The following is a 13,492-nucleotide window of genomic DNA, read 5'->3' as shown; positions in this document are numbered from 1 at the left end:
TAATTATTTAGTCAACTTGGTCTTAAAATGGGTGCTGAAAGAAGAAAAACCTCTCCGTGACTAAGGTGACTTGGTGTAGCTAGGGACAGTAGAAGCTGCTCAAATTCAAAGCACTTTACAAACTCACCAAGCGTGGGGGGGAGGACGGGGAAGAGTCTTTACAGACCTCTTTTCTGGACCTAATTCATGCTTTGTTCATGTTACACCTTTGTTATTATGTAAAAGATCTTGCCTTTTTTTTTTTTTTTTTTTTTGGTTTTTTGGTTTTTTGAGACAAGGTTTCTCTGTGTAGCCTTGGCTGTCCTAGACTTGCTTTGTAGACCAGGCTGGCCTCGAACTCACAGTGATCCGCCTGCCTCTGCCTCCCGAGTGCTGGGATTAAAGGCTAATTTTTGTCTTTTTGAGACAAGATTTCACTATGTAGCCTTGGCTGTCTTGGACTCAGATTTGTAGGCCACACTGGCCTTGAACTCACAGGGATCCACCAGCCTCTGCCTCCAAAGTGCTGGGATTAGAGGAGTGTGCCACCACACCCAGCCCATTTTATTATTTAATCACGTAAGGAGCTTGGGGTTTTTTGTTGTTGGTTTGTATTTTTAACTGGGTGAGCAGGGAGATAGGAATGTGGATGGAGTTCAGAGGCCACCTAGTGGGTGTCCACTCTCTCTCAAGTCATGACTTAGTAGTAAGCACCTTTACTAGCAAGCACCCTTACCTGCTGAACCATCTCACTGGCCCAGACTTGGCTGTTTTTGTACTTTATGAAGAACCGCAGCAGCATTGGTTTTGGTTTTTTGTGCTGGTGATTGAACCCAGTGTAAATCGACGCCAGGCAGCACTCTCCCATAGAGATATTCCTAACACTACAGAATTCATTTCAGTGGCTACCTGGTATTTCATATCTGTACAATGCTGACCATAATTTATTTAACCAAGTTCTTACTGTATGATATTTGGATTTGATTTCCACTGTTCCACTGTTATCAGTAACTATTAGGCCTACATAATCTTTTGTTGGACCTACATAATCTTTATGTAGGTTCAAGCCTGATTACTGATAGCAGCACCACTAGGTCAAAGTTCACGGTTATGAGGGCTGGCAAGGCCTGGTAATGACAAAGTATCTCTCAGATAAGACACTGTAGAAAGGTGCAAAAGTAGAAATCGGGCACTTATCGGCACATTTGATTGGTAGAAGAAATTTAAACGAGGCTAGGTCGAGAAGTCTGTATTTGAAGTAAAAACAAAAACAAAAAGGAGTTAAAAAAAAAATCACTGGTCCCCTCTTAAGAACGAAATACTGTTAAAAGAATACGTGAGCCCGTGGTAGCGCCTGCGCCTTTAATCCCAGCAGATAGATCGCTTTGAGGTCGAGGACAGCCTAGTCTACACAGTGAGTTCCAGGTCAGCCAGGACTGCAAGAGAAACCCTGTCTCGGAAAAAAAGGGAAACAAAACAAAAACGAAAAAACAAAAAGAGAATATGTGCGCCTATCAACAAGTGGAACAAGTCTGAAGTGCGTCAAAGTTTCGACTGTGAAAATAACCTCAATTAATCAGTAAAAATATCTGCAAAACTTGGAAGAACTTAAAGAAAAATACTAAAATTATTACAGACTTTCCAGGCCCGATAGCCTAGGTAGATCCGAATCCTGCGATGTGTGTTAGAAATACTTGTCCACAAAACTAAATGAGACCGGCCAAAGAAAAAACGCTGGGCATTTGCATGAAGTGATTACTTTTAAGGCTGTGACACTGGAATAGGAAATGGCAGCGACGCTAGGCTAAGGCACCACGGGCAGTTCAACCAACCGCGGCGAGGAAATGTTGGGGTCTCCGGCTTCAGAGACCAGGAGACACCCCCACAGGACCGGTCACACGCTCGTCCAGGGCGCGGAGGTGACCTCGCGGTGGCCTGGGCCCCGGGCCAAGGCCGTCTCCGCCCCCGGCCTGGGGCACCATCGACTCCCGGGGGCTTCGGCCTTGGACTCGCCCTTGTAACTCATAAACCCGCAGGAGGCGGCGCGCGAGCAGAGCCGGGGGAAGGTCTTCCGCGGAGGCCCGGGCCGAGGGCTGCGCGTGCGCACTTAACGCAACCGGAAAGGCTCCGGGGAGGGCGGCGGGATTTAGGGAGCGTCTGCAAAGACCAGGAAAGGAAGCCAGGGGCCGTCTAACAAGACCGCCGCGGGTAAGGGGGTACACACAGGAGGGTGAGGAGTCCGGGGTACCACCTGGGAATAAGACCGCCTTCAGGCAGGCCGCTGGCACTTCAGCCGCGGGGAAAAACGGTTGAGCTGCGGTTGCTAGGAGCTGAGGGAATAGGAGCGGCTGGGCATGCAGTTAAAAAACAAAAACAAACAAACAAACAAACAGGAGGCCAAGCGACCTTAAGGGACCGCCTCGCAGCCATCACGTCTAGCTCCGTTATCTCTAACGCAGGCGGCAGCCAATTCCCGTCCGCTACGAAAGAACGCCCCTCTTGTTGGGGGTCAAAGCAATGTCTCCAGCCCACCTATCAATCACTGGGCTCAGATGTCCAATCAGGGAACCAAAGGGGGGTGGGGGCGGAACTGCGAGGCGCGACGAGTGACGTAAGCAGGCCTGGCAGCCAAGAAGCGTGACGGACGAGGCTCGCGACCGAGGAGCTGTTAGCCGGCGCCGCCGCGGCAGTCGCTGTCCACGGGGCGTCGCCCCTGCGGGTCCTGCGACGGCTCCTGGCTGGTGGGTGGTCTCGCGTGGGGCGGTAACCGCCAGCCGCCGGGGGAGGTGCTTTTCCGCTTTCCCTCCCCCCTGTTGTACACACACCCCCGGCACACCACGTGGGCGTGAAGCTAAACTGGAGGGAGGCGGGGTGTTAGGCTGACTGTCTAACCTTATTGGCTGTTGCTGCTGCCGGGACTCGCGAGAAATTGCTCTGATTGGCCAGCACGGGGCGGGGGGGCGTCGAGGTCTGAGTTCTAATGCTTCTGATTGGTTATTTGAGGTAAGCTAGTGAGGCGCGTTCTTCCGCAAGGGGTTTTGATTGGTCGGCCGGAGGGGTTATCTGGGATTCGGCCACCACCCCCCGGGGCCGGGGACTTTGATAGGTGAGTTTGGGTAGGAAAATGGGAAATTCCGCTTCGTGGACTCTAAGTAGTACACTAGGGTTGCACCCTAGGTTTCATAGAACTTTCTTTGCTTCACAGGATTGAGGAAGGTTTGTGTTCCCCGAAACCTTGGGAGCTGTCATAGCTAAAGAGAAAGAAATCTCGGTCTCCTGGAGGGGGGTCACCTCTCTAAAAAGATAGCTACCGCCCCGTTTCTGGAAACCCTGGTATTTCTAGAGCAGGATTTGCTTTCCACCAAACCCAAGTTGGTGACGGGAGGAGCCCCTGCACAGGACCGGAAGATGCTGTAACCAGAAGATGGGGTCGAGGAACAGCAGCAGCGCGGGGTCCGGATCCTTAGAACCCTCCGAGGGCTTGTCCCGAAGAGGGGCTGGCCTGCGTCGGAGTGAGGAAGAGGAGGAGGAGGATGAAGATGTGGATCTGGCCCAGGTACTGGCCTATCTCCTCCGCAGGTAACTTACCCTCTGCTGTGACACTGCTAAGGGTCACCACAGTCTCTTTCTTGAGCTCAACTTCAGGCAGGAAAAGTACAGCGGATAGGGGACTGGTATTAGTCCAGGGCAGCGGCTGTGTTTGGGCAGAACGACCTTTCCCTGCTGGACGCCGCCCATGCTCCGTACTGAGAATGACTCTTGCCTAGGGCAGGTCACCAACACACTCTTGTAGTCGAGGGACTCCTCAGGGGAGCCTCTTTGACAGTAACAACCCAATCCTAATCTTTTCCAAGAAAAGGAAAGGAGAAAACGGGGTGGGGGAGGGGGCTGTGGAGGAAAGGAGAGGCGTAAAGATCGGAAAGGGGGTGTTAAATCACTTGCCATGTGAGATGGAGGGAGCCATGTGGATTTACTTGAAAAACAAGTTTAAATCGACCTTAATAGCCCTGTTCTTAAGAAGAGAATGCCCTGAAGGGGGTGACCACCAGGAACTGATTTAAAAAGTGTACCCCAGGCTTTGTTTGCTTGCCAGTGGTTCCTTGGGAGGAGATGAACCTCGCTGTGTTCAGTGCTGTATTCCTGTCAGCTGGACAGGGTCTGGGATCACCTGGGGCACGGCCTCTCTGGCCTCTCCGGGCAGGCCTGGAAGGGAAGGGATTATGGAGATTCGGTTCATTGAAGCAGGGCCCATCCCTTGGGTCCTGGGCTGTATGAAAAGGAGAAAGCCAGCTGCCTCAGGTCCCTGCTGTGATGGACTCTAGGCTTCAACTGTGAGCCAGAGTAAACCTCTTCTCCCGCTTCTGTCAGGGTGTTTTATCACAGCAGGAAAGGGTCCTAAGAGGTACAGGTGGAAATGCTCTCCTAACTCTTAGCTCTTGAAATATGGATATAGCTCAGTGGTGGAAGCTTACCCAGCATGCACTAAGGCCCTGGGCTCATTCCTAAGCCATGCCTAAATACAGTGTTTTATCTCTGAGAAAAATCAACTGAGGTCAGTCTTTATAACCTGTTAGAATTCTGTGCTCTTACTGTAAAGAGTTCAAATTAGCTTTCTACTATGTCTTTTTGTTTGTTTGTTTTGTGTTTTTCAAGACAAGGTTTGTCTGTAGCTCTGGCTGACCTGGAACACTCTCTGTGGACCAGGCTGGCCTTGAACTCACAGAGATCCGCCCGCCTCTATCTCCCGAGTGCTAGGATTAAAGGCGTGCACCACCACTGCCCAGCCCTACTATGACTTAAAATAACAGCCACAGACAAGTCAGCCTCAAACTTCAAAATGAGAAGCCAGTGTACTAAGAGCTAGCTACCCATTGGCTCTAGCTAGGTAGCCATTGCTTAGCTGGGGGGAAAGATCCCTCCACTACATCAGGAATCTCTCCCCAGAGGCCAAGTGAGGCTGGTACAAGGAGGAGGAGCAGCAAATTTACAACTCATCCAGGCCCTCTCAGACTCAGAGGAAGAGCATGACAGCGCCTGGGATGGTCGCCTTGGAGACCGATACAACCCACCTGGTAAGAGGAAAGGCCATTTAATCTTTCCTGGTTGTGTGTTTTGTTTCTCAGACAGGGTCCCTGTGTGGCCCTGGCTGTTCTCGAATTGGTGGTGTAAACCAGGCTGCCCTCGAACTCACAGAGATCTGCCTTCCTCTGCCTCCCAGGTGCTGGGATTAAAGCCATGCAGAGCTGACAGTGTAATCTTACTGTTGGAAGATGTTCACCGGCCCCTTTTACTTTTAAAATGACTCAGTCTTCTGAAGTTTAGTAGGCTAAATGGAAATAACATTCAGGGGGTGAGGGAATCCTTGTAGCCAACCACAATGTAGCGGGCACAGTTTTGCTAGCTGTAGTCTGAGCTGGAAGACCTACCCTGAACTTTCTTTTTGGTACTCACAGTGGATGCAGCCCCTGACACTCGGGAACTGGAATACAATGAGATCAAGACACAGGTGGAGTTGGCCACCGGGCGGCTAGGACTCAGGAGGGCTGCCCAGGAGCAAAGCTTCCCTCAAATGTTACACCAGGTAGGCTTTTCTACCTCGCGTCAGCCTGCATCCTGGTGCTGTGGGATGTCTGTGTCTGTAGTAAGAGAGCTGTCCTTGGAGGAGGGGGCTGGGTGTGATTGCAGTGGACCTCCAATTCCGCTAGCAACATCCCCTACTCCCTTCCCTCTAGAGAGAACGGGGCCTCTGCCACCGGGGAAGCTTCTCCCTTGGAGAACAATCTCGAGTGATGTCTCAGTGAGTATGGGGTTTGATGGAGAGCCTCCAGGGGCCAGCTGGACCTTATCCCCTGTACTTTGGAGGGTGGAAGTTAAAGGTTTCTCAGAAATATTTAGACTAGTTTAAAGGGGGTTGAAGCCTTGAGAAGAAAAAGAAAAAATATAGAAGATGACAGAATGGACAAAGGGGGATTGTGTGCAACGCCAGGAGTGACATGCTGCCGCTGCGTGCTGCTAACCGGGTTCTCGCTCTGAGCTCCCCTTATCTTCTCTCTCCTTCTGCTTCTGTAGCTTCTTGCCCAATGACCTGAGCTTCACTGATACCTACTCTCAGAAGGCTTTCTGCGGCATCTACAGCAAAGATGGTCAGATCTTCATGTCTGCCTGCCAAGGTACTACACCTAGCCTTATTAACCGCCTCAGAGCCAGGGACCTCAAAACTCCTCAGAGATGCTTAGCCTGGAACATGGTTCCCATGGAGACCACAGAAGAGAGGTCTGATGGAGAAGCTACAAGGAGAATAGTCCATGATTTCGCCTGGTATCATCTCTGCAGATCAGACGATCCGACTGTACGACTGTCGGTATGGCCGCTTCCACAAGTTCAAAAGCATCAAGGCCCGGGATGTCGGCTGGAGTGTCCTGGACGTGGCCTTCACTCCCGATGGCAACCACTTCCTGTACTCCAGCTGGTCCGATTACAGTGAGTATGCACCATGCAGCGCCTCCCACCTCTCCCTTAGGAGCTGAGGCCTCCCTGTGCTCCCCACTGAGATAAGACACCATGTTGTGTCCTCAGAGAGTCACTCCCAGGATGCTCCGCCATCCCTGCCACTGGCTTTTTCCTCCTTAGCTGTACTTCCATTCTCTCCCTCCCAGCCCTGAATAGTTCTTGTTTCTCTTCTCTTAGTTCATATCTGCAACATCTATGGGGAAGGAGACACACATACTGCCCTGGACCTGAGGTATTGGCTTTTTCTTGCATGCTTATCAGAACTTCTCTGGGAAGGCCTTCAGCAGGAGCCCCCACCTCGATGGGAACCTATGCTGGCTGCAGATTTCTCTATGTGGCTTCCTGAGAGCGCTGCTCATCCTGTGAGCACTGCTCATCCCGTGAACGCTAGATTACGTGGTCACTTCTGGGCTCTCACCAAGGTGATCCGCACGCTAGCATGGGTTGGTGGGCATTCTGTGTCCCCTTTAAAGCCCTTGTCAGATTCTTCATAGACTGACAAAAAATGAAAGGACCTCCCTCAACGTAGCTCCACTTTGCTCTCTCCAGGCCAGAAGAACGTCGCTTTGCTGTCTTCTCCATCGCTGTCTCCTCAGATGGGCGAGAAGTGCTAGGAGGGTGAGCATTGTGAGAAATGTCTACCCTGACTGGTGAGGTAAGGGTTCTGCCAGAGGTACTGTCCGCTGTTAGAGACCACCCTGGCAGCTATGGAAAGCAACGTGCCTTCTCCAAGGACAAGGTTTCCGAGTTGCTTCACTCTTGCTCACCACTTCCCTGCATGAGGTGGCTGGTCTCAAGCCTCCTGGAAAACTAAGCTGCTGCTTCTCTCTCTGTGGAAGAACACAAGAGTTCGGTCCTTAGTTGAGTTCCTCAGTGGGACTCCCGAGCACACAGAACAATAGTCCTGGCTCTAGGACCCCCTTTTCTCATTTCTTACAGAGCCAATGATGGCTGCCTGTATGTCTTTGACCGAGAACAAAACCGGCGTACTCTTCAGGTATTGTTTGTGAGACAAGAACCTCCTCTTCCTCCTCCTACCCCTCCCCTCCTCTTCTTCTTCTCTTCCCTCCTCCCCTCCTCATCTCCCTCTTCCTCCCTCCTCCCCTCCTCCTGTTTCTCCTCCTCCTCTTCCTCCCCTCCTCCTCCTCCTCTTGGCCTTTGACCTATTTTAAGACTAGAGAGATCCTAAGACCCTTTGCTTCCTGCTCCTCTAGATTGAGTCTCATGAGGATGATGTGAATGCAGTGGCCTTTGCTGACATAAGCTCCCAGATCCTCTTCTCTGGGGGAGATGATGCCATCTGCAAAGTGTGGGATCGACGCACCATGAGGGAGGATGACCCCAAGCCTGTGGGTGCACTGGCTGGACACCAGGATGGCATCACCTTCATCGACAGCAAGGTGAGCAAAGAGACAAGACCTCATGGCCAGGATCTTATGGTTCTGGATGCCCAGGAGGTTGTGAGACTCAGTGGTTAAGAGGACTGGATGTTCTTCCAAAGGGCTCAGGTTCAGTTCCCAGCACCCACCCAGCAGCTCACACCATCTGTAACCCCAGTTCCAGGAGATCCAATGCAGGCAAAACACCCATACACATAATTCCAGCTTTAATTCCAGCACTCGAGAGGCAGAAGCAGATGAATCTGTGAGTTCGAGGCCAGCCTGGTCTACAAAGCGAGTCTAGGTCAGCCAAGGCTACACAGAGAGACCCTGTCTCAAAAGAGCAAAAGTAGAAAACAATTACTCCAGGTTAGAATGAGAACATGGCTGGTACTCTGGGCAGAAGCCCGCAGACACCGGGTGCTGAGGCAGAACGTCAGAGGTGAGCTCATCTGGGCGAATCAAGACTGTGGCAAATTCAGCCGATTAGAGGCCTTCCCGCTCAACTGCAGCAAGGGGACTGTGCTGTCAGGCACTAAGCTTGGCGAGCTCTGGTGCATCTGTGCATTTTTGGGTTCCTAGGGTGATGCCCGGTATCTCATCTCCAACTCCAAAGACCAGACCATTAAGCTTTGGGATATCAGACGCTTTTCTAGCAGAGAAGGCATGGAAGCGTCACGCCAGGCTGCCACACAGCAAAACTGGGACTATCGCTGGCAGCAGGTACCTAAGAAAGGTAAGGGCAGAGGGAAGCCAAGGTCGGGGATGGATTGGCTGGTGGATTCCTCTGTTGCTTGAGAGCCCTGGAGCACTCCCCTCAAATTTTGCTTTTAGACCTTGTATTGGTTAAACTATGGAAGGGAGGGGTTCCCAGACTTGAGGGGGGCATAGAACCCACTAACCCAAAAGTATTTTAGTATCATTGACATTGTCAAATCAGCAGGGCAGTCAGCAGTTCATGGGTGATCATTAGAGCTGGTGGCCCAGGACAGCTTAGTGGGAACTCACTCATTAAGGTTGCAAACCTCCAACGCCTTGTATCCTTACTCAGCCTGGAAGAAGCTGAAGCTCCCAGGCGACAGCTCCTTGATGACCTACCGAGGCCATGGCGTGCTGCACACCCTTATCCGCTGCCGCTTCTCCCCAGCCCACAGCACCGGCCAGCAGTTCATCTACAGCGGCTGTTCAACCGGCAAAGTGGTTGGTAAGGACTCTGTGGGGACAGGCCTTAAGAGCGGCAGGCACGTTTCCGTCCTATTCCACCTATAATAGCAACCACAAGGGAAGTTTCTATGTAGCTTGGAGCAGGAAAGGCTTCAAGGAAGAACTGGGAGGCGTTTGTGAGCAATTTTAATTAGGAAAGGGAACATAGAATTCTAGTCCATAAATAGATTACAAAAACATAATCATGTTTTTTAGCCAGTCCAGGGGAAGGATCACAGATGAAAGGTGGGAAGGGCACAGAAGCAAACAAATGACAGATACGCTGAGTTGCTGGGTGTAGTAACTCATTCCTGTGATGCCAGCACTTAGGAGGTGAAGGGTTGCCGTGAGTTCAAGGCCAGCCTGGACCACATAGTGAATTCTGGGCCAGATCAGACTGTAAAGCAAGACCATGCCTCTCAGAGTAGAAGACAGCATGAGTAGTAAAAGCCATGTAGGCACCGGAGCAGGAGGAATGCACCAAAAAGAAGCAGAGCTGAGGAGATGGTTCACGCAGTCAAGCACTTCCTGTACAAGCATGGGGCTCTGAGCTCCGGCTGCTGCAGCTGTAACCCTGGAGGCTGGGCTTGGGGGCAGGCATGGGAGGGTCCTGGAGCTTGCACAAATGAGCAAGTTCAGTGAAAGACTTCCTAAGCCATACAGAGAAACCCTGCCTTAAAAAATGAAAGAGAGGGAGACTTTCTCGAAAAGTAAAGTGGAGAGTGATTGAGTAGTAGCTAGCATTGACCTGTGGCCTCCACATGCAGTGGCAGGTGTGTGCCGCCACTCAGAAACACAAATACCTCTACGCTGTGCACAGACTAAAGTTTAAAAAGCCGAGGTGCACCTGTCAGACAAGGAACACATGCGCACATCTATTCAGTCTGGGGTTCACTGTTGGTACCTCCCTACTTCCTAAAAGTCTTATTTTATCTTACTTTCATGACACAGGCTTCTCTGTGTAGCCCTGGCTGTCCTTGAACTCACTGTATAGACCAGGCTGGCCTCAAACTCACAGAGATTCACCTGCCTCTGCCTCCTGAGTGCTGGGATTAAAGGTGTGCACCTGGCATTGCTAGGTGGTTTTAGATTTTTTGGTTTTTTTCAAGACAGGGTTTCTCTGTGTAACAGTCCTGGCTGGCCTGGGCTCTCTTTGTAGCCCAGGCAGGCCTGGAACTCAAAGATCTGCCTGCCTCTGCCTCTACCTCCACCCGAGATTAAAGGTGTGTGCCAACTCGCCCGGCTTGCTAGAAGTTTTGTTTGCTTGTTTTTTCCAAGACAGGGTTTCTCTGTGTGTAGCCTTGGCTGTCCTGCACTCACTTTGTAGACCAGGCTGGCCTCAAACTCCCAAAGATCCACCTGCCTATGCCTCCCAAGTGCTGGGGTTAAAGGCGTGTACCGCCACACCCACCTGCTAGAAGTTTTGTTTTTGTTTTTTTAAGATTTATTTATTACATATACAGTGTTCTGCTTGCATGTACACCAGCACACCAGAAGAGGGCACCAGATCACATTATAGATGGTTGCAGGCTACCATGTGGTTCCTGGGAATTGAACTCAGGTTCTCTGGAAGTGCTCTTAACCACTGAGCCATCTTTCCAGGCCCAAAGGGACTGCCCTGAAGTTTTTTAAAGTAGTGAGTTTTTGGTTGTCGTTTTGTTTGCGACTGGAACAGTGTACGCCGGGCTTGTCTTGGAACTGTCCCTAAGGCTGGCCCTGAGCTGCCCGTTCTCCTGCTTTCTCCTCCCTGAGGTTGAGATTACCAAGCAGTCCTTTGAGTTCTAGCTAAGGGCCAGGGGCAGCCGCATTCTGTTCTATACCCTCAACCCAGGGCATGGACAGAGCTAGAAAAGGAAATAGATAGAGCACCATCCTCTGAGGTGGGCTTTGCTCCCAAGGAAAAGGGGGGTGCTGTCTGAGAAGCAAGGCAGTGTAGTGCGCCTGCAGGGACTGAGGGGTGGTGGAAAGTTCCTATAGCGGCCCTGTTTACTCTGGCTTTTCCTGCACAGTATATGACCTCCTAAGCGGTCACATTGTGAAGAAGCTGACCAACCACAAGGCCTGCGTACGTGATGTCAGCTGGCATCCCTTTGAAGAGAAGATCGTCAGCAGTTCGGTGAGGTTGCAGGGGTTGGCGTGGGAGGACGGTGTGTCTAGAGCTTGGGCCTGGGAAGGAGCCTCTCCCTGACCACCTGCCGCTCTCTGCTCTGCAGTGGGATGGGAACCTGCGTCTGTGGCAGTACCGCCAGGCCGAGTACTTCCAGGATGACATGCCAGAGTCTGAGAAATGTTCCGGTGCCCCCACTCCGGTGCCCTGCCCATCCGTGGCCTTTTCCTCACCTCAGTAGATCTGACCTCCGGTTCTGCAGAGGGTGTCTTCTCAGCACACTCTCTGCTTCCTCCTCCCTTTCCCCTTCTGGGGAATACGTGGAGGAACTGCTGACATTGAGGCAGGAAAAACAGAAGGCCGGAGGCTGAGCCCAAGCTGAGCCTCTGTTACCCACCCCTCAGTTGGGCCTAGTGGTTTCCTCATGCATACACACCCAGTCTGCTTGGGTTTCTATCTCTAGCCAGAGTGTGGCAGGGCATCCATTATCTGGGATGCCGCTTCTGCCAATAAGACAGTTGTCCTGAGTGTTTTTAATCATGTTCTGATGTTATGTATCGGCTCACAGTCTAGACACCTGAAGGTCTGAATAGACCGATCAGCAGTGCCCTTTGCCCAGGTCTTCACACTGAGAATTAGATTGGCCAATGAGGGCCAAGAATACTGGCCTTTCTTCCTGAGGTCTTTGAGGGAGGACAGGCTGAGTAGAGGTGTTTCCTCAGCCCCTCCTGGGGTGGGAACTAAGTCTGCTCTCACACTTGGACTTGGAAGTGAGGAGACTACAGTCTGAGGGGTAGGAGTCTCCGGAACTGCATACGGCCCTGCTCGCCACTGGATCCTGTCGTAGCTGGTGACCAGCAGCTTCAACAAGGGGTTAAACAGGACTCCTTTCATCTTCTCACTGGCTTCAGCTCTCCCAATAAACTGTCTGTGGGAAACTGGCTCTGTGTCACTCCCGTTGTCTTTTCACTTCAAGGAAACAGGTTTAAACTAGGTGTGGCAACACATACTAGAATCTTGCTTGGAACTAAGGACAAAAGGGTCAGAAGTTGAAGGTCATCCTCAGCAGTGTGAGGCCAGACGGCTACACGAGAAGCGTCTCAAACACTAAACAGAAGTGCCAACAGAAAGCATGCTGCTCTACAAGAGAGTGCACTTCCTTGCTGACTCAGGCTAGAAGAAAATCTGCAGTCACTCAGTGAGGCTTGTAACAGGCTCTCCACGCCAACCCCAGGGGGTGGCAGATGACAAGCACGCTTTCTGTTAACAGCCCCGGCTCTGGGCTCTGGAGCTGTTGAGTATGGAGCAGGGTGGGCCCATGCATGCACAGCCAGAGATCCTGAGCAGCACTGGCCAGTCCACTCTAAGCCCCTTAGGCTGGCAAGATCTGTCATGCAGTGAAGGCACCTGCCACAAGATTGAGCTGAACCAGCGTGGTAGAAGGAAGTATTGACTTTTAGAGGTTGTTCTCTAATCACACTCACACAGACACTAAAAGAACCCCAAGCTGGCTGTGGGGTGGGTGTGTGTGGGCGGGCATGCACGCATGTCTTTAATCCCAGCACTCCAGAGGCAGAGGCAGGCAGATCTTTGAGTTTAAGGCCAGCCTGGTCTTCAGAGCAAGTTCTAGGACAGCCTGGGCTACATAGAGAAAAAAACAAAATAAGAAAGAACCCCAAGCCCTAGAGCAAGCCAAAGGTCAAAGGAGAAGGTATTCCTCACACACTGCAGTGTGTGAGCTTCCTCATAGGCCGTGCTCTTTAAGGCAGTTGTCTTACGGTGGCACTTGAAGGGGCGGTCATAGACTTCCGGGTTGTGCGGCATTTGTGTTCTTGTTTGGGGAAGGGATCGCTTTCACTACATCATCTGGGCTGGTCTTGAATGCTTGTACCCACTCAATCATCTAGTCTCATTTTCCTGGGTACCTAGGATAGCAGACACACCTGCCCCCCAAATAACTGCTCAGGCATAGATGGCTCAGCAGGTAAAAGCACTTGCCACGAAACCTGCTGACCTTAGTTCAATCCCTGAAATTTGCATGAGAGAACTAGCTCCTGCAAGTCGTCCTCTGACACACACCCCACACACTGTGGTATGTGCATGTCCACACACCAAATAAATAGCTAAATAAGTAGATGTAAAAAGAATTGAAAATTGTCTAGAGCTAAGAATGCAGCCCCGGGTTAGTTCCCATCACAAACTAGCTGGGGCATACAGGTATACATGCAGGCAGAGCACTGTATATGTATAAATAAAAATTTTTTTAAGTGGAAGCAAAGAATCAGTAGTTCAAGAGTACTCTGATGGCAGCCTA

At 51.3% G+C, this 13,492-nt stretch overlaps 1 protein-coding gene across 6 annotated transcripts; it reads left to right on the top strand.

The window, feature by feature from the left end:
• The first annotated feature begins 2,046 nt into the window (after nucleotides 1-2,046).
• Nucleotides 2,047-12,119, top strand: DCAF11 (DDB1 and CUL4 associated factor 11). 6 transcript variants are annotated; one of them, XM_084767625.1, is made up of 16 exons: nucleotides 2,581-2,720; nucleotides 2,983-3,085; nucleotides 3,185-3,558; nucleotides 4,924-5,051; nucleotides 5,433-5,560; nucleotides 5,712-5,776; nucleotides 6,049-6,149; nucleotides 6,313-6,459; nucleotides 6,667-6,721; nucleotides 7,039-7,107; nucleotides 7,429-7,486; nucleotides 7,704-7,889; nucleotides 8,451-8,604; nucleotides 8,920-9,072; nucleotides 11,081-11,187; nucleotides 11,285-12,119. In XM_084767625.1, exons 3-16 carry the CDS (start codon nucleotides 3,404-3,406, stop codon nucleotides 11,417-11,419), a joined length of 1,641 nt encoding a protein of 546 aa, XP_084623751.1. In that variant the 5' UTR covers nucleotides 2,581-2,720; nucleotides 2,983-3,085; nucleotides 3,185-3,403; the 3' UTR covers nucleotides 11,420-12,119. The 6 variants fall into 6 exon arrangements, with proteins under 6 accessions (XP_084623755.1, XP_084623750.1, XP_084623753.1 ...); XM_084767629.1 differs by lacking the exons at nucleotides 2,581-2,720; nucleotides 2,983-3,085 and adding an exon at nucleotides 2,047-2,187 and having other exon boundaries at nucleotides 3,185-3,535; XM_084767624.1 differs by lacking the exons at nucleotides 2,581-2,720; nucleotides 2,983-3,085 and adding an exon at nucleotides 2,047-2,187.
• The last annotated feature ends 1,373 nt before the right edge of the window (nucleotides 12,120-13,492 follow it).

The sequence above is a fragment of the Acomys minous genome (genome assembly GCF_964271855.1).
Source record: "Acomys minous genome assembly, chromosome: 18".
NCBI lineage: Eukaryota > Metazoa > Chordata > Mammalia > Rodentia > Muridae > Acomys > Acomys minous.
The sequence above is the reverse complement of the archived record's forward strand: the minus strand, read 5'-3'. Positions and strand labels throughout refer to the sequence as shown.

Coding starts and splice junctions, on each gene's coding strand:
- DCAF11 (XM_084767624.1), top strand. CDS start 3,404: ATGGGGTCGAGGAACAGCAGCAGCGCGGGGTCCGGATCCTTAGAACCC. Junction 7,108..7,428: donor GGGCGAGAAGTGCTAGGAGG/GTGAGCATTGTG, acceptor CATTTCTTACAG/AGCCAATGATGGCTGCCTGT. Junction 7,890..8,450: donor TCACCTTCATCGACAGCAAG/GTGAGCAAAGAG, acceptor TTGGGTTCCTAG/GGTGATGCCCGGTATCTCAT.